The following is a 22,130-nucleotide window of genomic DNA, read 5'->3' as shown; positions in this document are numbered from 1 at the left end:
CAGATAATTGCAGTCATACCAGTTCCAGCTGCGTCAATAATGGGGCGGCAATACAGTTTGCCGGAAGCATTAGTTTTGGACATCAGCAACAGACTTAAAGCATTTAACAACTGAAGAATTCTGCATTATGGCTTGGGAAGCACAAAGAGACCCAAACAAGGCTTGGGAACCTGTTGGATATCCACATTCAGACTTGGGAACCTGTTGGATATCCACATTCAGGCTTGGGAACCTGTTGGATACCCAGGTTCAGACTTGGGAACCTGTTAGATACTCACATTAGGGCTTGGGAACCTGCTAGACTCCCACTTTCAGACTTGGGAACCTGCAGTAAAGAAACTCGCCCATGGCTGAGCTTGCAAGGCTATTGGGTGTGGTCCCTTGGCGATGGAGCTACCACTCGCTGAGATTGGTAGTGGCATAGCCACCGTGACCAACGCAAGGATTTTTCTAGAACTACAAAAAAATTCAACAGTTTAGGCACAATTTTTGCACCTTACCCAAAGAGACACCAAAATGAAAATAAGTTTTTCTAATAGAATGAAATGAGCCCTATTGAATGGTGTTAATGAATGTAATGTAGTACGTGTCCATTGTGAGTCACATGATTTTGAACACAGGTATATTTTGATACATCCATGCTTTTTGGCAAATTTACAGGATGGTAGCACAGTTATTAAACACACAAGCTAGGCCCAAATTTGTGATACGCTAAACACCCAGACATACAGTAGTTTGGCAAAAGACCAGGTCCATAGTGGACTTTCTCCACTACTTATGCCTCATTAAAGTATGGGACAAATTTCTCATGACATGATTTGTTGCCCACTTTGAACTCAGATTATGCAAAATGCATTGCTTTCTGAACTCTACTTTCATCATTTGTGTGTAGAGCACAAAAAGTTGTTCCAGTGTACCCAGAAGCAAGAGTTTAGTTCTTTTACATTAGGAACAGTGAAATGCCAAACTTGAAGATTTCTTTGGGACTTTTTGGTCTCAGTAAAAATGGTCTTCACAAAAGTGGCTCTAGCACCTCAGCCAAGTTACAGGTGAGCTTGAAACTTTGCACAAGTTCACATAGGGCTCTCAGGCACACACTGTAGAAAATTCATCAGAACTGCAGATAGCTGAGCTGGGAGCTCTAGGAAACTTCACATGGAATTATCCAAAAGAGCATAAAACACCTGGTTGTGTTTGAATGTTTGTTCATGTTTCAGCTTCAGAACACAAACAGATTCTCACATACTTGGCTCCAGGTATCCAAACTAAGTATGATCAATATTCTGCAGAATTTATTATATGCACCATGACTTTGTTAGGTTAATTAAGTTTGCATATACAGACTGAGACTTTCAGCATAATCTGTAAAACACATACTGAGGGAGATGGTGCTCGTGCTGGTGATTCCTGCGTTGGTGCAGTTACGAGCTGCACGTGGAAAGGAGGTGGTGGAAGCTGCTGCTGCAGAACTGGCAGCTGTTGTTGTTGTTGTTGTTGCTGCTGCTGCTGCTGCTGCTGTGGTTGTTGTTGATGCTGCTGCAAGTGGTGTTGCTGCTGATGCTGCTGCGAGAGTTGACGCTGAATTGTCAGCAGGGGCGTATGAGTGGAAACTACACTCTGTATCTGTGGGTCAGAATGCTGCTTCACCAGGTAGGTTGGTGTCTGTGGCACTGTCAGAAGCTGGCAACTGCGACTAGGCCCAGGTTCTGAGCTCTGCCGTTCGACACGGTGCGGAACCTGAAGTCAGACATGAACTTATAAAGGCTACAGCAATTATGCTAAGGAACCATAGCTGTCTAAGGTTTCCTGACGCTAAACATAAAATGGTGCAAAAATGTAATTACTTATTTAACAAATTATTTTTCTTTATGTCACTATAACCTTTAAATCCCCCCTCCAACAAATAATGAATATTGCATCATGAGGTGGCTTGCGGATCTCAGTGACATGCAGGTGCAACCACACATCAGAGGGATATAAGTAGATGGGGTAATAAAAAGGAGAAGAAATCTCTTCTATATTGTGATGACAACAGCCTAGATGATTAATAGTAACATTAATCAACTAAGCCTAGCTACATTAGTACTGCGAATTGTTGGAAGCGAGGGGAAACTACAGCTGTTATATTTCCCAAGGACATACAGCTCTACAGTATGGGATAATGATAATGGCATTATCTAGTTTAGAGCACAATGTTCCAGAGATAAAATAGTTCCCCATTAAGATACCTGGGTGGGGACTATACAGGAGCACAATGTCAACAGTAAAAAGTAAACTTGGTGTTCTATGGGTTGAAACCTGTTAAGCTTTGTTACAACCTGTAACCAGGTACGTAGGTTAGAGAACTTGAAAAGAGAAATGGATCAGTTGAAGTTGGATATAGTGGGAATTAGTGAAAGAGTGGTGGCAGGTCATGTGAGTACAGGCTAGAATTCTGCAAAGAGCAAATATATATCATTGCAAGCACTTGTTTTAAGAATCGTGAATGGTGTACGTAGAAAAGACCTGAAGCCACTGGGCGGTTTCAGATCAATTATACAATGATAAGGCAAGAGATTTCAGAACCAGATTCTAATCTGTAAAATTTTCCCTGGAACAGAAGGGGACTGTGGTCATATTAAATGAAGATTAAAACAGAAACAAATGCATAAATGAAAAAAAAAACCTAAGGAGATGAGAACTGGATAAATTGAGAGAACCAATAGTTGTTGAGAGTTTCAATGGGATTGTTTAGGGAATAACTGACTGAAATGGGGTGAAAGGAATTAAATGGAAGCTGAATAGGTAGCTCTGAGAGATGAAATACTGAAAGCAGGAGAAGAACACAGTCAAAAAGACAAGGTCCATTAGAAATCCTTGGATCAGCATGAGATACTGAATTTGAATGATAACTGGAGAAAATACCAAAATGTAGCTAACGAAGCAGGCATTTCCACATTTCATAATAGGCAGTATTTGTCATACAGTGTTACATGATCCTGTGGTGATTCTAAATATGTCATGTGAAATGGCACTGAGGTATCTTAATTTGATGTATGGGTAGTAGGTTAATGGTCAATCTTGTAAACCGCATTCAGCTACGTATTCACTGCACTAGTAACATGAACATATTAAGTATGTGACGCCAGATTGAATTCATAGTTACTTAATTCATAGTTAGATCATAGTTAAATGGCACACACACATCAGCTCTCGGCTGTAGTGGACTTTGAAGTTTAAGTATAAGATCCAAAGAAACAGGTGAGAGTATTAAAATCCTAGTGATTAATTGCTGAAGAATTCATGACAAAGCACCAGAGTTTGAAGCTCTCCCAGAAAATTGTTGAGCTCACATTTTACTAGGTACAGAAGGCTGGTTAAAATTCTAAGTTGATGGCAGTAAGATTTAGGCAGAAAATTTAAGCATGTATCGAAAGGATAGGTTAATGACACATGTTGGTGGTGTATTTGTTGCAGTAGATGAAAAACCCAAACCTACTGAGACAGGAATTGAAACTGCACATGTGATTATCTGGGCAAGACTCAATATCAAAAGCTAGGCATAAACTTACAATGGTATTCTTCTATTGACCACCAGACTTATCTGCAGATGTAAAAGGAAACATTACAGAAAAACTAAATTCACTAAGTTCCCCAATCATATTGTCATCATCAGCTGAAACTTTAATCATCTAATGATCAAATGGGAAAATTACAGTTTTGTAAGTGATGGGCATGGCAAGATGTACTGCAAAACATTACTAAATGCATTCTCTGAGAACTACCTAGAAAAGATTTTTAGACAGTCTGCTCATCGTGGAAGTATATTGTATCTAACAGCAAAAATAGATGTGACCTCTTTGAGGATGTCCGCATACAAACTGTTATTGGTGGAGACTGTTGTAGCAACAGTGATTACTAAAGTACAAAGGCAACAAGTAGAAGGATTTACATTTTAGCAAATGAGATAAAGAAGCAGTAGTATCATATCTCACAATAAGGAACTTGAAACATTTAGCTCTTAAGAGGAAAACACAGAAGAACTGTGCCTCAGGTTTAGAAGAATAGTTGACCATGCACTTGATAGATATGTGCCTAGTAGAATAATTCATCATGGGAGGGCCCCTCCATGGTACATAATCACTGTAAATAACCTTCTACCCAAGCAATAAATGCTGCTGTGAAACAGCTTAATAGGTGTAAAACAAAGCATAAGGTTATATATAGTGAGATGCTAAATGAATTGGGTTTGGCTGTCAAGAGGGCAATTGTGTGCAGTCTTCTCCAATGACCACCATACTAGAATATTTTCAAAGGATTTCTCACAAAATCCACACAAATTCTGGTCATTCATAAATGCTGATATTGGTACTCAAGTTTGTGTCCAGACACTCAAGGACAAGACAGAGAATGAAAATGAGAGCAGTAAAGCATAAGCAGACACACTGAACTTCGTTTACAAACGTTCCTTTACAAATAAAAATTTGTAAGTATCGCCCCAGATTAATTCCCTGCTTGAACAAATGATATAGATATCAATGGTGTTTAGAAATAGCTGAAATGGCTAAAATTTAACAAATCTCCAGGATCCAATGGAATACCTATCATATTTTATACCAAATTTGTGGCCAGTTTATCACCTTTTTTAACTATAATCTATCCTAGAGCCCTCAAACAAAAAACCGTACCAAGAAATTGGAAGAAAGCACAAGTCACATCTGTCTACAAGTAGGGCAACAGAAGTGACCCACAAAACTATTGCCCATAATAACCTTGACATCTGTTTCTTGTAGAATATTAGAACATATTCTGAGCTCCAACATCATAAGGCACCTCAAACAGAATGACCTCCTCCATGCGAACCAGGATCGAATCCACAAACATTAATCATGTGAAATCCAACTCTCACCTTTCTGACGACATCCTGAAAACCATTGACAAAAGCAGTCAGACAGATGCAAAATTTCACAATTTCCAAAAAAATTTGACTCAGTACCACATCTGCACTTATTATGAAAATGATATAATGAAAAGGGTAGTTGCTACTCATTGTATAGTGGAGATGATGAGTTGCAGAAAGGCACAACAAGAAGACTCTCGGAACGTTAGCTCTGAGCTAGCAAGGCCTTTGTCAAAAATAGACAATCACAAACACACACACACACACACACACACACACACACACACACAACTGCAGTCTCAGGCAACTGAGGCCACACTGCAAGCAGCAGCACCAGTGCATGACAGGAGTAGTGACAGGAGGGGGATAGGGTACGAGGAGGTTGGGACAGAGGGGGAGATGGTGTGCAGACAGTGAAGTGCTGCAGGTTAAACGGAGGGCAGGCGAGAGATGGGTAGGGAGGGGGAGGGGGAGGGGGAGGGGGAGGGGGAGGGGGTTGGGGGAGGGGGTGGGGGTGGGGGGTAGCAGAAAAGGAGAGAAGTAAAAAGACTGGGTGTGATGGTGGAATGAGGGCTGTGTAGTGTTCTGGAATGGGAACAGGGAAGGGGCTAGATGGATGAGGACAATGACTGGTTGAGGACAGGAGGGCTACAGGAATGCAGGATATATTGTAGCCAAAGTTCCCACCTGCGCAGTTCGAAAAAGCAGGTGTTGGTGGGAAGGATCTATATGGAACAGGTTGTGAAGCAGTCATTGAAATGAAGAATGTAATGTTTGGCAGTGTGCTCAGCAACAGGGTAGTCCATTTGTTTCTTGGTCACAGATTGTCAGTGGCCATTCATATGAACAGACAGCTTGTTGGTTGTCACACCCACATAGAATGCAGCACAGTGGTTGCAGATTAGCTTATAGATCACATGACTGGTTTCACAGGTAGCTCCATCTTCAATGGGATAGATGATGCTTGTGACCGGACTGGTGTGGGAGGTGGTGGGAGGATGTATGGGACAGGTCTTGCATAGATTTATCACAGGGGTATGAACCATGAGGTACGGGGGGGTGGGGGTGGGGGGGGGGGGGGGAGCAGCGTTTGTGTAAGGCAGATGAGTATATTGCGCAGGTTCAGTTGAGAGCGGAATACCAGTGTGGGAGGGGTGGGAAGGATAGTGGGCAGGACATTTCTCTTTCAGGGCACGACGAGAGGTAGTCAAAACCGTGGCAGAGAATGTAATTTAGCTGCTCCATTCCTGGGTAGTAATGAGTTACGAGAGGAATACTCCTCTGTGGCCAGATGTTGGGACTTTGGGAGGTGGTGGGAGACTGGAAAGATAAGGCGGCACTTGAGATTTGCTTTTGTACAAGGATGGGAAGATAATTACGATCAGTGAAGGCTTCAGTGAGACCCTCAGTATATTTTTTGAGGAACCACTCATCACTGCAGATGTGATGGCCATGGAAGGGACTTCTTGGTATGGAACAGGTGGCAGCTGTCAAAGTGGAGGTATTGCTGGTGATTAGCAGGTTTTATATGATCGGAGGTACTGATGTAGCCATCTTTGAGTTGGAGGTCAATATCTAGGAAGGTGGCTTGTTGGGTTGAGTAGGACAACTTGAAGCAAACTGGGGAGAAGATGTTGAGGTTCTGGAGGAATGTGAATAGGGTGTCCCCTCCCTCGATCCAGATTGCTAGATCTCATCAATGAATCTGAACCAGGTGAGGTATTTATGATTCTGGGTGTTTAGGAAGGATTCCTCTAGATGAACCATGAATACATGGGCATAGGATTGTGCCATGCCGGTACCCACGCCCATACCCCAGATTTGTTTGTAGGAATTGCCTTCAAAGGAGAAGGAATTGTGATTGAGGATATAGTTGGTCATGGTGATTACGAAAGAGGTTATTGGTTTATCATCTGTTGGGCATTGGGAACGTTGGTGTTCAATAGTGGCAAGGTCGTGGGCATTAGAGTTGTTACTGTAAAGGGAGGAGGCATCAATAGTGATGAGCAGGTCACCGTGTGGTAAAGGGACAAGAGTTGTGGAGAGCCGGTGGAGGAAATTGTTGGTATCTTTTATATAGGATATGTTCCGGGTAATAGATTGAAGATGTTGGTCTACGAGAGCAAAGATTCTCCTAGTGGGGGCACACTAAGCGGCCACAATGGGGCATCCTGGGTGGTTGGGTTTATGGACTTTATAAAGCAGTAGAAGGAAGGAGTGTGTGGAGTGGCAGAGGTGAGCAGAGAAATGGATGCCAAGGAGAGGTTCTTGGATGGGCCTAAGGATTTGAGGAGTGACTGGAGATCCTTCTGGATTTCTGGAACAGGGTCACTGTGGTGCGGTTTGTAGGTGGAAGTATCTGAGAGCTGGCAGACTCCTTCTGCCATGTAAACCTTGCAATTCAAAAACAGCAGTGGTGAAGCCATAGTCTACAGGTCAGATTACAGCATTGAGATCAGTTTTTAGATGGTGGACTGCATTTCTTTCTGCGAATGTAAGGTTAGTTTGCATGTTGGGGGATTTGGGGAGTGATGGTGAGGAAAGGTTGAAGGATTGGGGCAGAGAGGGTGGATCGAGTGAACTGAGGTAGACAGATTTCAACATTGGTCGGCCCTGTCTTGTTTGCCGTGTGCTCCTGATGCTGATTTTGACAGACATGAATTGCTGTGTTTTGCTTACGACATGAACCAGCAGCACACCCTCGATGAGTTTGCCATTACAGCAGGGACCCGTTCCTTCACAGGGTATTGTCTACGGTGAGGTAGAGATTGCCTGAACATTCACCCAAAGACGCGGACTCAGGGTAGGGCACTTAATGTAATGGACAGAATCATTTTGTTAGCAACGGATGATGCAACAAGTTGAGTGGTTGTTCCTCCTGCACTCTGCACTCATGTATTGCAGTTCCTCCACAATGTACAATGGGGAATGTGTCAAATGAAAGCAAGTGTTGGGTCATGTGTACTGGCCAGGCACAGATGCCATCACTGAATATACATTCCACTATGGCTACACCTGTGTGCATAAGCAGTCAGCCCAAGCACAGCAGTTTCACTCATAGCCTCGTCCTGAGCACCCACGGCAAAGAGTACATGTAGAGCTGCTGGCCCTTTCCAGGGAGTGGCGTGGCTGTTGGTCACTGACACCCTTTCTAATTTCCTGTATGTAGTACAGATGTCTGCAACATCCTCCGGGGCCACAGTCAGGGTCCTACGTACTATCTTTTTTAAAGAAGGAGCCGAGCTACATAGGTTTCCGAAAACAGCCCACAATTGTATGGTTTTGGCACTTCAGGATTTTTTTGCCTGACCACCAGCATCCAGTTTGAAAGCCAATCATTTGGTCGGGATGTTCAAGTTGCAGGTGAAAAAATCCTAATGGCGATAAACTTGAGTGATGCACTCACCAGCTCCCCGGCCATGTAATAGTCCATACCTGTCAATGGACAAAGCCTGGCTGAGATTTTCCACAGGTGTCAACCATGTTTCCTGTTTGACCACCTGCATCCGGCGGCATGGGCTCCACGGCCCAACCCCCCCCCCCCCCCCCCCCCTTTATCATCATGATGGTGCTCACAGGTGGGTCCATATGTTTGGCTGAAATCCCAAGTGGATCTATGGCATTGTGATTGTCATTAGGGGGCAAAACACGTTCAAGGTGATGGTCCTCCAGGAGCAGCTGGTCCATCACCACCATCAACTCTGTCCACAGTCTCACATGCCTCTGTCCCTCCTGCCAGTGCTGCCTGTTCCAAACAATCACAGGACCATGCATGTTCTTGGATGACAACATGTTGGTGCCAGTCCTGTCACACAAGATGGCCACTTCCCAATAGAACGACCTGAGATGTGCCCCAGAGGTCATTACTTAATCCATGCGGATTGTGCCTCCATTCTGGATGTTGAGGATGTGATGCTCGAGCGACTGGCAGGGATTCCGGTTTCGTGGTCGGCAAAGGTCAGGCCATTTCTAGCCCTATGTGCTGATTGAAGGGGAGAGGGGTTTTGTACCCAACAGTGATTGAGATACACTGTTCTGCACTGACATGGACATGTCAGAGGTACTAAGGCTGCGAGCAGTGGCTGGGGCTTGCCATCGTTAGGCAAGACAGTGCTGACACACACACGTCATGTGGCTCCACCCGATGATGACAGTTTGCCGCTGAGCTTGTGACCCAGGCTCGCAGTGTGACCATTCCTTGCTGTACCTTGTAGCTGTTGACATCATGCCACTGCATAGCTGAGCTGACTTAGTTTGTTTCCGATGTCGAGTATATACTGATTCGGAATTGTTACATTGTTACACCAGCTTTGCTATGTCCCAGACTTGTTAGTGCTTCGTTCACTTCCTGAACTTAAGTCTACTGTGGACTTATAGGAACATGTGCTCATTTCCCTGTAGCTCAGTGTACTGGCTGGAGCAAGCGGTGATAAACAGTTTCTAATCACACCAAGCAGAATAGAAAATATACGATGTACAAGGATGGCTGATACATGAGAAGACAGATACACTACATACCTAAGTTTTAAAAAATTGCCTCATGGCTCGTATGCATGCTAGATGGCAGGACTGTGACTGCACTCCACAAGATGACGGCAATGACAGAGAAGAGTTTTTGTGCGTTAGAATATGAGAAGTGGTAATGACTTATGAGTGTTCAGCTTGCGTTTCTACGCAAATATGGAAAACCTGCACCTGGTCACCATTGGTTTTGCTAGTTTCACGATACTAGTTGTCACAGTAAAGAGAAAAGCATGGAGCAACCTTGTGTCTCAAAGGAAGTCATGGAGCACACAACACATTGTGAGAATGCAAAGTATTATGTCTATGTGGATTTGGGAAGGAATTCACCAAAGGTGAATGTCTTCTGTGCTGTGTCCCAGAAAAAGGTGTATGGTCCCGTTTTCTTCATCAGCTGACAGTGACAGATTCCGTGTATCTGGGTATGTTGCAGTTGTGGTTGTTGCCACAACTGACTGCTGACCACTCAATTTTCATCTTTCAACAGGAAAGGGCTCTGCCTCACTGGAGCACAACTGTCTGCACCTTTCTCAACAAAGGACTGCCACATCACTGACAGGGCACACCAGTCTTGTGGTGTTCCTCTGTTTGCATGTCCTCTGCCCTGTCACCAGATCTCAGGCCATGCAACTTCTTCCTGTGGGATTATGTTACGGACAAGGTGTATGTATCCCAAATGCCAATGACGCTGCAAAAAATGCAGGAACGCATCAATACTGCTGTGACAGACTTTGATGGAAACATGCCAGTGAAGGTAATTGGATTACCATCTGAATATATACTGGTTGACCAAGGACAAACACATTGAAAATTTGTAGAATGTACCAGAACTCTGGTAAGCATGTCTATCTTTGCACAAACTATCTGTCTTTGTACTCCATACACCTGTAAATAGACAGAGCATTGAAACCTGAAGAAAAATTTAGGCTAACCCTGTGTTATATTTATGAATGCTACTTACATTTTTGAACTGTGACTGACTGTTGACAACACACTTTATATAGGATTAAATGTACTGTGTAGCTGTTGTCACCATGCTGAACTGTTTAAAGAGCTGTCTACAAACGGTTCTAGAGCAGACACCACATATTACCAATACTATACATTTCTGTACAACAAACACTTTCTTTTTCAATGAGGAGTTACTCTAGAACATAATGCCATAAGACTTTAGTGAATGAAAATAGAAAAAGGAAGTTAAAGTTTTGACATTTTCATTTCCAAAGTCTGATATTATTCATATGCAGAAGTTGCAGAGCTTAGACATTTAAGATGATCTGTAACATGTGACTTCCAGTTCAGGTTCTTATTAATACAAACACCTAAAAATTTAGAGTTAGACATTTAAGATGACCTGTAACGTGTGACATTCTTACCCATACAAACACCTAAGGATTTAGAATATTCTGTTTTTCATTTACTGATTTAACCTCACACATTATTTATAATGCTATGGTCAGGCCTTATGCAGTACAGAATTACATGTACCATGTTTCATACAAGTACAGTACATTTGCAGAGAATCAGTTATTAATTTACAAAAAAATTTTAGTCATATTTTCAAAAGTTTCTCCACTGGGACTGAATATAATATCTACATTGTCAGCAAAGAGAACTATTTTTTTCTCCTTGGATGTTTTTAGATCACTTATATAACAAGAACAAGGATGGAGACCCAATATCAGTCCCTGTGGTACACCTGTTGTCATTATACCCCATTTTGGAGTTGCTGTTTCATTGTGTATACACCATAGATTTCTTAAAACAGTACTCAGCATCCGTTCAGTTATATTGGACAGCATTTGTATTTGATAATGTTCGTGAATTTATGATAAACTGTACAATTCACAACCACAATATTAGAAACAAAAATATTTTCTACATAGATTATTCTTCCTCGTATAGGGGGCTAAATGTACCACTATATTCTGCTACAAAAGTCTTTAACAAGCTACAGACTTTTGGAAAGAAACTGAAAATCTCAATATTAAAAAATGAAGTATACCTCACTTGCCACTCCTCGTGCAATTTAGCAGAATATTTGGAGTTATGGATGTAAATTCCAAAAAAACACCAAAGATTATACAAGAGATGTTCATAAATTAACCTCTAACTGACTATTAAAAGTAAACATACGCTTCTAGCTTCTTTCTACTTGGCAGTTGGAAGAGGAGACTTCGTAAATCATGTTGTGTCAGTAGTGTTGAACAGCATGTAAGCACCAAGTGATTGAAAAGTGTCATGTTACTTCATCTCCTGCAAGTTGCGTGGTATGTTCTGTCATTTCCTTCTTGCCAGCAGAGGAATCAAAGCCACTGAGATTCATCACCGATTGTGTTGTTTGTATGAGGATGGGGTAATGAGTGATAGTTTTATGAGGGAACAGTGCAAGAAAATTCAAGGCAAAGTACACAGATGCGCGTGGCACAAGTGATTGACAAAGACAGTCAGAAGTTAGTGATGAAGTTGTGCAATATGTAGATGGCATTGTGCATGCAAGATGTAGGTTCACAATTTTAAAATTTTATGACAATACACCTCAGATTCCATGGGCAACTCTTTTTAACACTGTTTCACAGGGATTATGTTGTCATACGTTTCGCACACGGTGGGCACTAAAATGTCTAACCAATGTTCACACAACTGAATGAATGAATTTGGCCTTCACATTCCTTCAATGTCGCCATGAAGAAGGGAATGAATATCTGAATGGAATCATGACTAGGGATAAGATATGAATGCAACATATGAACCTGAAACTGAGAAACAGTCTACATTGAGGATGCACACTTATTCTCACAACAAGCCATAAGAATTCAAGCAGATGTAGCCAAACCCCAAAATGACAGTTACAGTTCTCAGCGAGAGTAATACTTGAGAGACGTATGGCACGCTTATGAAACGCTGAAGGTCCATCCAAAATAAATAGCACAGGATGATTAACAAAATACTCATTCTTCTTCTCGACAACGCACAACCCCACACTGTGAACTGAGGGAAAGAAAAACACAGACCTTTTGTCTGGGTGATTTTTCAGTGTCCTTTATATAGACTGGATTTGGTACCAAACAACTTTCATTTCTTCCTCTAGATGAAAGCCTGGCTGGCTTTCAGCCCTTCATGGTCAATGATGAGCTCAATGATGCTATCAATAACTGACTGAAGCATCAGGTGGCACAATTCTTTGATGAACATATAAAGAAGTTGGTGTCACAGAACAACAAACATTTGAGTTTGGGTGGTGACTATGTGGAGAAATAATGCCAAAATATAAGTACATAGTGTATATAAAACTTTATAACTTTTTTTATTTTCTTATAGCCCATAGCCCATTGGAAGTTAATTTATGAATAGTTCTCATTTTAAACAGACCTTGATTATGTCACCATATAGTCAACTGTTTTTTTATAGTTACATAAATGTCTTGTTTGAAGTATTAGATAAAAGCTGTAGCTGAATAGTAAAACAGGAGTAGTAGTGGTTTTTTTCAGAACAGCTGTTTTTCTTTTATATATAAAACACCTGGAGTCATATGCACCCAACTTAAAACTATAGAAGACAAACACATAGACAAGGGAAACGACTATATGTCAGTCCCAATGGACAATAGGAGACAGCTAAAGAAGGCACGTGGAAAAAGGGATAAAAAAAAAAAAACAGCATACAAAAATGGTGGGCCAAACTAAAAATTAAATGGCCTTCGCCATATTGCTTCGGTGGATAAAAAGTAAAGCACGATCGACCGCCCATGCGTCATTTGCTAAAATGGCTGATAAGTCAGTAAACTGGAACGTTAATTGGTAAAAAAAGGGCACTCCAGTAGGAGGTGGCGGACAGTTAAAATTTGGGCGCAATGCGTACAAAGTGGTGGGGCAGCGCCACTGAGCAAATGTGGTAGCTAAAAAAGCAGTGCCCATTATGCAGATGAGTTAAAATAATCTCCTCCCAGCGGGAGGGTCGAGAGGAGGTTGTTGAAGGCACCAGGAGAGGCTTAACAAGCCTAATCTTATTCTCATGAAGGGAGGACCATTGGTGATGCCAAAGCGACACCACCTCCTGACAAATGGCAGCATAGAGGTCTTCAGACAGAATATAGGTGCTCATGAGCTGAGGTACGAGGACTGCAGCCTTGGCAGCAGCATCAGCAGCCTCGTTTCCTGGCAGACCGACATGACCAGGAACCCACAGAAACATAACATTGGCTCCACCAAGAGTGAGCAAGTGACAGTTTTCCTGGACCCGCTGCACTAAGGAATGAGCAGTGTACAGCACACAGAGACTTTGGAGGGCACTGAGTGAGTCTGAGCAGAGGACACAATTGGGAAGGCTGTGTCGCCGGATGTACTCTGTGGCCTGATACAAGGCGAAAGCTCAGCTGTAAATACTGAGAAGTGTGCCGGAAGCCAATATCGAAAGAAACGGGTGCCAATGATGAAGGCACATCAAAAACCCATGGTCAGTCCGAGAGCCATCAGTATACACAAAGGTACTATTGCTAAGTTGCAAGCGAAGGTCATGGAACTGAAGGTGATAGACTGAAGCCGGAGTACTGCCCTTAGGAAGTGAATGAAGGCCAAGGTTAACATGGGCTACTTCACAAAGCCAAGGTGGTGAAGGGTTCACACCCACTGGGAAAGTTGCAGGTAGCGTGAAGTTAAGCCACCATAGCAAATGGTGTAAGTGGACTCCAGGAGGTAACAGAGAAGAGGGACAAGCCCCATACTGACGATGAAAGGAATCATCAAAGAAGGGTGTATAGGAGGGATGGTCACGCATGGCGGACGAACGGTATGCATACCTGCTGAGGAGAAAGTCACAGTGGTAGTTCAGCAGCTTCAGCATAGACTCTCAACTGGGTTGGTGCAAAAGGCGCACATGGCCAAACGGATGGCATGATGATAGTGTTGAGACAGCGTAAAAGAGATGGGCATGCAGATGCATAAACAAAGCACCCATAGTCAAGTTTTGAACAGACAAGGGACCAGTATAACAGTAGGAGGGTGATTTGATCGGCACCCCCAAGAAGTACCATTGAGGACATGTAGAACATTGAGGGACTGTATACAGCGAGTTGCTAGGTAAGAGAAATGGGAGGACAAAGGGACTTTCATAGTTTCAATGAAAGGAAGGGCAACAGGCTCAAGATATAGAATTGTTGGGAGAAACCATTTGCGCTGCCAGAAATTCATACAGACAGATTTGTTAGCGGAAAAGCGAAAGCCATTGGCAATGCTCCAGGAGTAAAGACACTCAAGACAGAGCTGAAGATGCCGGTCAGTGAGACAGGTCCATGGAGAACAGCAATAGATGGCAAAATCATTGACAAAAAGGGAGCCGGAGATATCCGGTGGGAGACAGGCCATTATAGGGTTAATGGTGATAGCAAAGAGGACGATGCTCAGGACAGAGCCCTGAGGCACACCATTTTCCTGAATAAAGGTGTCCGACAAGGCAGAACCCACATGCACCTTGAAAACTCGGTCTTATAAAAATGCCCGAAGAAAGCGGGGCAGGTGCCCGCCGAAGTCCCACATGTAAAGAGTACGGATGATACCAGTTCTCCAGCAGGTGTCATAGGCCTTCTCCAAATTGAAAAACACGGTCACAGTCTGGAATTTCTGCAGAAATCCATTCATGACATGCGTGGACAAGGTAAAGAGATGGTCTACTGCAGAACTCCACACTCAAAATCCGAACTGTGCATTCGTGAGTAAATGGCAAGACTCGAGCCACCACACCAGCCGGGCATGAATCATATGTTCCGTCACCTTGCAAATGCAGCTGGTAAGAGAGATATGGGGTAGCTAGAAGAAAGGTTTCTGTCCTTACTGGGCTTAGGTGTGGGTATGACAGTGGTTTCATGGCAGCATCCAGGAAATTTGCCCTCATCCCAGATGTGGTTGTAGGTGTTAAGCAGGAAGTGCTTTCTCGCAAGAGAGAGGTGCTGCAACATCTGAATGTGGATGGCGTCTGGCCCTTGGGGGGGGGGGGGGGGGGGGGGGACCGGGATGAACTGAGAGCATGATAACTCCCTCATAGTGAAGACAGCATTGTAGCACTGACAATTTGGAGAAGAGAAGAGTATCACCCGAGCCTCCTCCACTTTTTTCCAATGGATGAAGGCAGGGTGATATTGGGAAGAGCTCGAAACTTCTGCAAAATGGTGGCCCAAGGTGCTGGAGATAGCAAAAGGATCCACAATGACATCAGCACCTACTGTCAGACCGGAGATGGGGGAATGGATCTTGGTTCCAGAGAGCCATCAGAGGTTGGCCCACATGGCAGAGGAAGGTGTGGAACTGTTAAAAGAACTAGTGAATGAAATCTAACTAGCTCCTTTGCTGTCCTGAAGAACTCAATGACACTTTGCACGCATCTGTTTATAATGAATGCAGTTATCCAGCATAGGGTGTCAGTTAAAAATGCGGAGAGCACGTCTCTGTGCACAAATTGCATCACAGAATGCCTCATTCTACCAAGGGACTGGGACACGACGTGGTAAAGAGGAAGTGGGAGGAATGGACCGTTCTGCAACAGTGAGAATAATATTGATGAGTTAGTCTACCTGGTCATCACAGCTAGGGAAATCTTGTTCTGCAAAAGGAAGGAGTACAGCTACCAGTCAGCCTTAGTAAGCTTCCATTTGGGCGTGCAGGTGGATGGGGTAGGAGTCAGCAGATGGAGAGCACATGGGAAATGGTCACTCAAGTAGGCATCAGAAAGAACGGGCTACGCAAGATGATGGGCAAGCTGGGCAGTACAAAAGGATAGCTTCAAATGGGAATAGGTGTGTGAGGTGTCAGAAAGGAAAGTGGGTGCTTCAGTGTTAAGGCAGAAGAGGTTCAGTTGGTTAAGAAGGTTAGCCAAGAGGGCACCTCTCTGGCAGGTCCTGGGAGAACCCCAAAGGGGATTGTGCGCATTAAAGTCACCGAGTAGCAAAAAAGGGGGGAGGTAGCTGCCCACTAAGCTGAAAGAAGTCTGCCCTGGTGACATCGAAGGACAGAGTTACATAAACGATACAGAGGGAGGACGTCAGGTGGGGAAGGAGAAGCTGAACGGTAACAGCTTGAAGATGGGTAGTCAAGGAGATGGGTTGACTAAACAGGTCATCCCGTATGAGCAGCATGACGCCTCTATGAGAAGGGATGCTAACCTCAAGTGGAAAGTCAAAATGAATCGGTAAGTAATGTGGAAACTCAAAGTGGTCTTGAGGGCGCAAGAGGATGTGCGATGCTAGGAGCAGCCGCAAATCCTATTTGTGGGACCGAAGGCAACACATGTTCCACTGGAGGACAGTCATGAGGAGGAAGAGACGTAGGGGTGTCAACACGGTGGCCGCCGAGGGACAACTGGTGCAGAGTCGCTATTATAGGTACAGAAGCAGGAGGATCCTGCACCACGGGGTCCACAGAAGCATCGATGTGCTTGTGCCTTTGGTCTGTGGAGTCCAACACTGAAAAATGGTTGGTGGTGCACACCAGCGAGACAGAAGCCGGCTGGGCTAAGTGACCACATAGGGACAACGTCAAGCAGGATCTTCGAGTCGGTGAAGGAGAAGACCCTTTGTCTTTAGCAAACTTCTTTGAGCCCTTCTGGCTAGAGGAGCACTTGGGTGTTGTTTGGCTGGAATGACAGAGGAAGTCTTCTTAGAAGTACTCCTTCTGTCCTTTCCTGCCTGCTGGTTGTGTAGTGGGTAGCTCCACCCCTTTAGGTGAGAGTTTAACGGTTTGTTGCTCAGCGGCACGGGGGGGGACAGCGATGCTACCTTGACACTGGGCGACTTCACAACCTCGGAGCCAAATTTGAGATCGCATGTCTGTGTGGCTAAGTCCTTCATGGAGCGAGGGATAACAAGAACAGAACTATAGGTGCCAGATGGGAGAAAACAGGGTTTGCGACTAGCCAGTAACTTGCGAGCTACTGGGTAAGGCACTTTTTCCTTTTCCTGAAACTCTTGAACAGCCCGTTCATCTAGATACATGGGACAATCCCAGGAGGAGGTGGCATGGCCACTACTGCAGTTGATACAACAAGTAGAAGGAGGCGGACATTCGCCCTCGTGTGCATCTCTGCCACAGGTTACGCATTTGGCTGATTGTCAATAAGATGTTTGAGTGTGGTTGAAATGATGATACTGGTAGCAGCGCATCGGACCCAGAATGTACGCTCAGACTGTGATGATTTCACAGCCTGCTTTAATCTTGGACAGCAGCAGCACCCTATCAAAGGTGAGGAAAAGAGTGCAGGTGGGCACTAAGGAGGAATCAATCTTTTTCATTACACGATGGATGGCAATGATACCCTGCTCAGAGAAGTAAGAGTGTATTTCAGCCTTGGTTAGACCATCAAGCAGCCTGGTGTAAATTACATTACAGGAAGAATTCAAAGTTCTATGTGCCTCGACAAGAACTGGGTAGCCATGGAGAATCGAGGCAGCAAGCAGTAGTGCTTGAGAATCAGAAGCCGTCTCCAAAAGCAAAGTGCCATTCCGTAAATGAGAGCAGGATTTCACATGGCCAGCAATGGCATCAACACCTTTCTGAATAATAAATGGATTGACCATGGCGAAGGAATGATCGTCTTCAGTATATGATACCACAAGGAACTTCAGTGCAGCAGGAAGGGTCTTCGAATCAGTAGCCTCATTACGTTTACATTTCGTCAATGTCGATGGAGAGGATGATTGACTCATCGTGAAGAAATCCTCAACGATTGCCAGCATCTCTGATGGCACGCTCCTTTGAACTGGGGGCCCCCTTCAAAAGAGGGCGCACCCGCCTTAGGTGATTGTTCACACCTCAAGTCACACCTCCCAAACATCTGATGTAGGGACCAATTGGCAATTTGGGAAGGTTACAGCTCAGGCAATCACCCCTCCCTGGGCCTGGTCTGTACCAACGGGGAATAGGCGAACTCTACCTGTCGAACTGGGGAAACAAAGAAAGGAAAAGGGAGCTAAATAGAATGTTGAGACTGTTCGCAGGTCAGCGACAGAATGAAGAAAATTCCCAATAATACCTCAGACATGTTCCCCAAGGGAGGGGAAAAAGAATAGCAAGAGGATAGACATTAGCACGGAAAGGGAAAAGTGCTGCAAACACTGGGGCTCAATGGTAGCCAAGTACAAATCCGCCAAAGAGTGGTGAGCCCCCTGGCGGAGCTCTTAATATATGTAAGCATACATAAACTTAAATATTTTTAGATGTCTTGATCGGGCTGTTTCGTCTCAAAGTGCTTGTATGCAGATTGCAGCTAAACATACAAAATGTAATTTGGAATTAATTCCCTAATTATCAGTATTAGTAGATTAGCAATAGTATCTGTTGTTAGTATTCCTCAGAGAAAAAGCCTGCTTTCGATTCTACTTGATCTTCAATTTATAGATTAAATGTTTTAGTAAACCAAATGGATATGCAAATAGAAGCACAAGATGTATCAGTATGCATAACACCACACTATCAGTGTGGGTGGCATGGCAGGCAAGCTGCTGATATCACAGGGCAGTCAAGTGGAATTTTGTAGTAAGTCCATCCGGCCAATGGATCGCTGTGCTTTTCATTCCTGCTACTCTCCAACTCTGCCTCTACAAAGTGAACTACAACTGCCACTCCTGTTTACCTGGTCTGGATTGGGCTTGTGTCTGCCGTGTTTTCCGATTTATTGTGTGAGAAGCATAATGGGTCTCCTATCTGTACTCAGAAAGTTGGTACAACATTGCCATGAAGGGCTTCTATTTGACGAGCATGTGGTTTCCATTGCTGCAATATTTCTTTGGAATTGTGTTTAATACAATAATTGCAATATGCATGCACAACGAATTATTCATGCTTGGATTTGTATTAATTCCAATCAAGAACTACTACTGTTTTGTTTTTGTGGACTAATGGAAAATTTAATCTCTTGTTATATAGTAATAATTTCATGTTCAATGAATGTTTGTTAGCTCTAGAGTAAAGGGTTACAATACATGCCTTCTTTATTTCTTGATATTTAAGTTACAGAAGAACGTAAAACACTAAAATTGATGAATAACAATAAGGAAAATTTGAATTTGCAATGTGTACCAAGACACAGTAGCTGACTGCTTGCAATCCATTTTAATGCCAGTCCAGCAGTAAGACTTTGAATTAATAATGAATGATGAACACGACAAAAAAAAAAAAAAAAAAAAAAAAAAGACAAAAAAAAAAGAAAAAAAAATAAAAAAAAAATGGTTGTCTTCTGGAGAAAGACTTCCTTCTAAAATTCATGGTCTATGATGGTTCATAATTTTAAAGTCTTCTCTTTTACATTTGTATTTCACATTCATCTTTAATAAACTTATCCTTAAACATTATTCCGACCAAAAGGTTTAGTGCTGCTGTCTACTATGTGCCATTGCAACTTATCTTTTAACAGCAGTTTGGAGTCCAAAAGATTTAAGGATTTTTTTTAATGGGGCTATTTGTTGCTTCACACTTAATATTTAAAACGTGTGTGTTCTGACAGTAAAAATATGTGATACATTATTCCAATAATGTCCTCTGAAAGACCACCATGGACATTACAGCAACATGAATGGTGGTGTTTAGTTCAACACAAGACATGAATACTTCGTACTTAAGTTCCCCTGTGATGTATTGAAACAAGGTGGAGCCTATCTCATCATGCAGTTTTCTTGCTAACAAGTTTCATGCCACTGAAGCATCACAGTTTTTAAAAATGAGAGCATAAAGCCATGACTACTTTTTGTAGAAAGTCACTTGATTCTGGACAACAGGCATTTGCAGACATTAACTGAAATCAGATGTCACTGTCTTTCTTGATGCATTACTTTCTATCAACTCCTTGTCAACCATGTTTGTAGGTTTGTGATGGTTGAAAAGTTTTTTTCTTTGTTGGATGACAGTTTAATTTGTAGTGGTATTTTGTTGCAAGTGCCTATGTATCAATTTTAAGTTCACTGGTAGTCAGTTTCATCTTATGAAATTTACAACAGAAATGTCTATAAGAGAAATTTGGTATAATTATCAGATTCTTTACACTTATTTCAATACTGATATCTCATTTGGAAAATAATAATTTATTTCCACAATTTATGCTGGAATGGTGGTTTTCATATTCAGAGGCTTTAAGTGCCGACTTACACGCAATCTCCTATTGTTTTGGTGTTTCATTGCCTTTTGAGTGAGACATTCTGCAGAATTGTCTGACCATTCATAATTTTTAACTGTTTCCACTGTGTATTTCTTTACAAGACTAATTAAAGAAAACCACAGTGACCCTCTAGCTAACTGACTCTCATTCCTTCCGAGCACCTGTCGGTCTTCCATGAACGACATGTATTTTCACTACAATTTTCCTCTATTCTTACTCGGGCACTGTAGTCACAGAAAACATAGTACGGTTGGTATTACCACAGGTACACCTACTAAAAGTGTGTCATTGCTACACTGGCCCTTTAGCTCTTCTACAGAGACATGTCAAGTATTGGATAGGTGGTCATAGTGCAGTGATGACAGACGGTATGTGCATGTGTAATAATGATTACTCTCTCATAACATTTCTTTTTCTCTAAGGTTTAGGGTGTCATAAGTAAAACATATACAGCAAATTTTACATCAGATGATAATATCTATTAATGTGTTGTAATAATTCTTTAAAGATTCTGAAACAGTTAAATTTGCAACTTAACTAATTCATCTGCTTGCAGCTTGCCTCTGTCTCTTCCTGATATTCTTTTAAGGAGCTATATAAAAATTAGAACTTGACATAAGACATAAACATTGTGGCTGTAGACTGACCGCAAGGAGCAGCTGCTGAGGCGGTGAATGCTGAGGCTGAACAGTGGTGGTTGGTGTCACAACTGTGGTTTGCATCTCTGTTACTTGGGGTGAAGGGCTGGGCACAGTTGGTGATAAAGCTGCAGGAGCAGTAAGCTCAACTTCCTCCTGACCTGCATCACCCTCTTTCTTGACACGCGGCTGTCGCACCAGCCACCTATTACGTTTTGCTGATGGTGGTTTTCCTGAAAAGATGATGCCCACTTAAGTGTAATGATCAGACACATTCGTTATTTTATCTATTTAGATATTTCTAATGAACAATTTTTGTTGCTTTGTCCACACCTACATACAATATACACATTTATCTGGTAAACGAAAAAAAAGGATATTGCTATTGAACTTGATTTGTGTTGTTAATAGATATTTCCAAAACTTGTAAAAAATAGATAACATGGTAATGTAATAATAAGTTATGTCATCTTCTGTACTTCTAGTATTGAAATGGCACCTACTGTTTCATAAACCCATGACAGGTTATATGATTCTAATAATTTTCTGCAGTAATGTGAACAGTCACTCAAATATTAATACACACAAAACTTCAAACACACAAAAGATTATACACAACCCATGGATAAAAAACTAAGCTCACTAGAAGGAAAGGACATCAAGGCATGACTCTTGAAATAGACGAGCCTGAGAGTACCTTTTCTGTCGTTTGGAATGCACAGAAAAATTAACTGAGAAAAAGATTATAGGACAGTGGATACGAATAAACTTATACTTCCAGATTAAGGCACAAAGCAATGTACAAGAGTGGATTTTGATGGGCTCCTCATTCAGTCACAGAATACTAACTTCTAGATGACTGGTAAAGTCTGAGTGTAAAACGAGATATATTATACAATAATAACTTAATCACACTATGTGAGAGCTCATGAGATGTATAAATGTTAAAAAAAACA

At 42.6% G+C, this 22,130-nt stretch overlaps 1 protein-coding gene across 4 annotated transcripts in view; it reads right to left on the bottom strand.

Annotated features, from left to right (window-relative positions):
• Nucleotides 1-22,130, bottom strand: part of LOC126268226 (ataxin-2 homolog) — a 301,295-nt gene that overhangs the window by 75,874 nt on the left and 203,291 nt on the right. For all 4 annotated transcript variants that reach the window (XM_049973865.1, XM_049973866.1, XM_049973867.1 and 1 more), the window contains 2 exons: nt 21,184-21,407; nt 1,378-1,737 (listed from right to left, as the gene is read on the bottom strand). In XM_049973865.1, the coding sequence (XP_049829822.1) occupies nt 1,378-1,737; nt 21,184-21,407 (584 nt within the window). The remainder of the gene's footprint in view (nt 1-1,377; nt 1,738-21,183; nt 21,408-22,130) is intronic.

Source organism: Schistocerca gregaria, chromosome 4 (assembly GCF_023897955.1).
Source record: "Schistocerca gregaria isolate iqSchGreg1 chromosome 4, iqSchGreg1.2, whole genome shotgun sequence".
Classification (NCBI taxonomy): domain Eukaryota; kingdom Metazoa; phylum Arthropoda; class Insecta; order Orthoptera; family Acrididae; genus Schistocerca; species Schistocerca gregaria.
The sequence above is the reverse complement of the archived record's forward strand: the minus strand, read 5'-3'. Positions and strand labels throughout refer to the sequence as shown.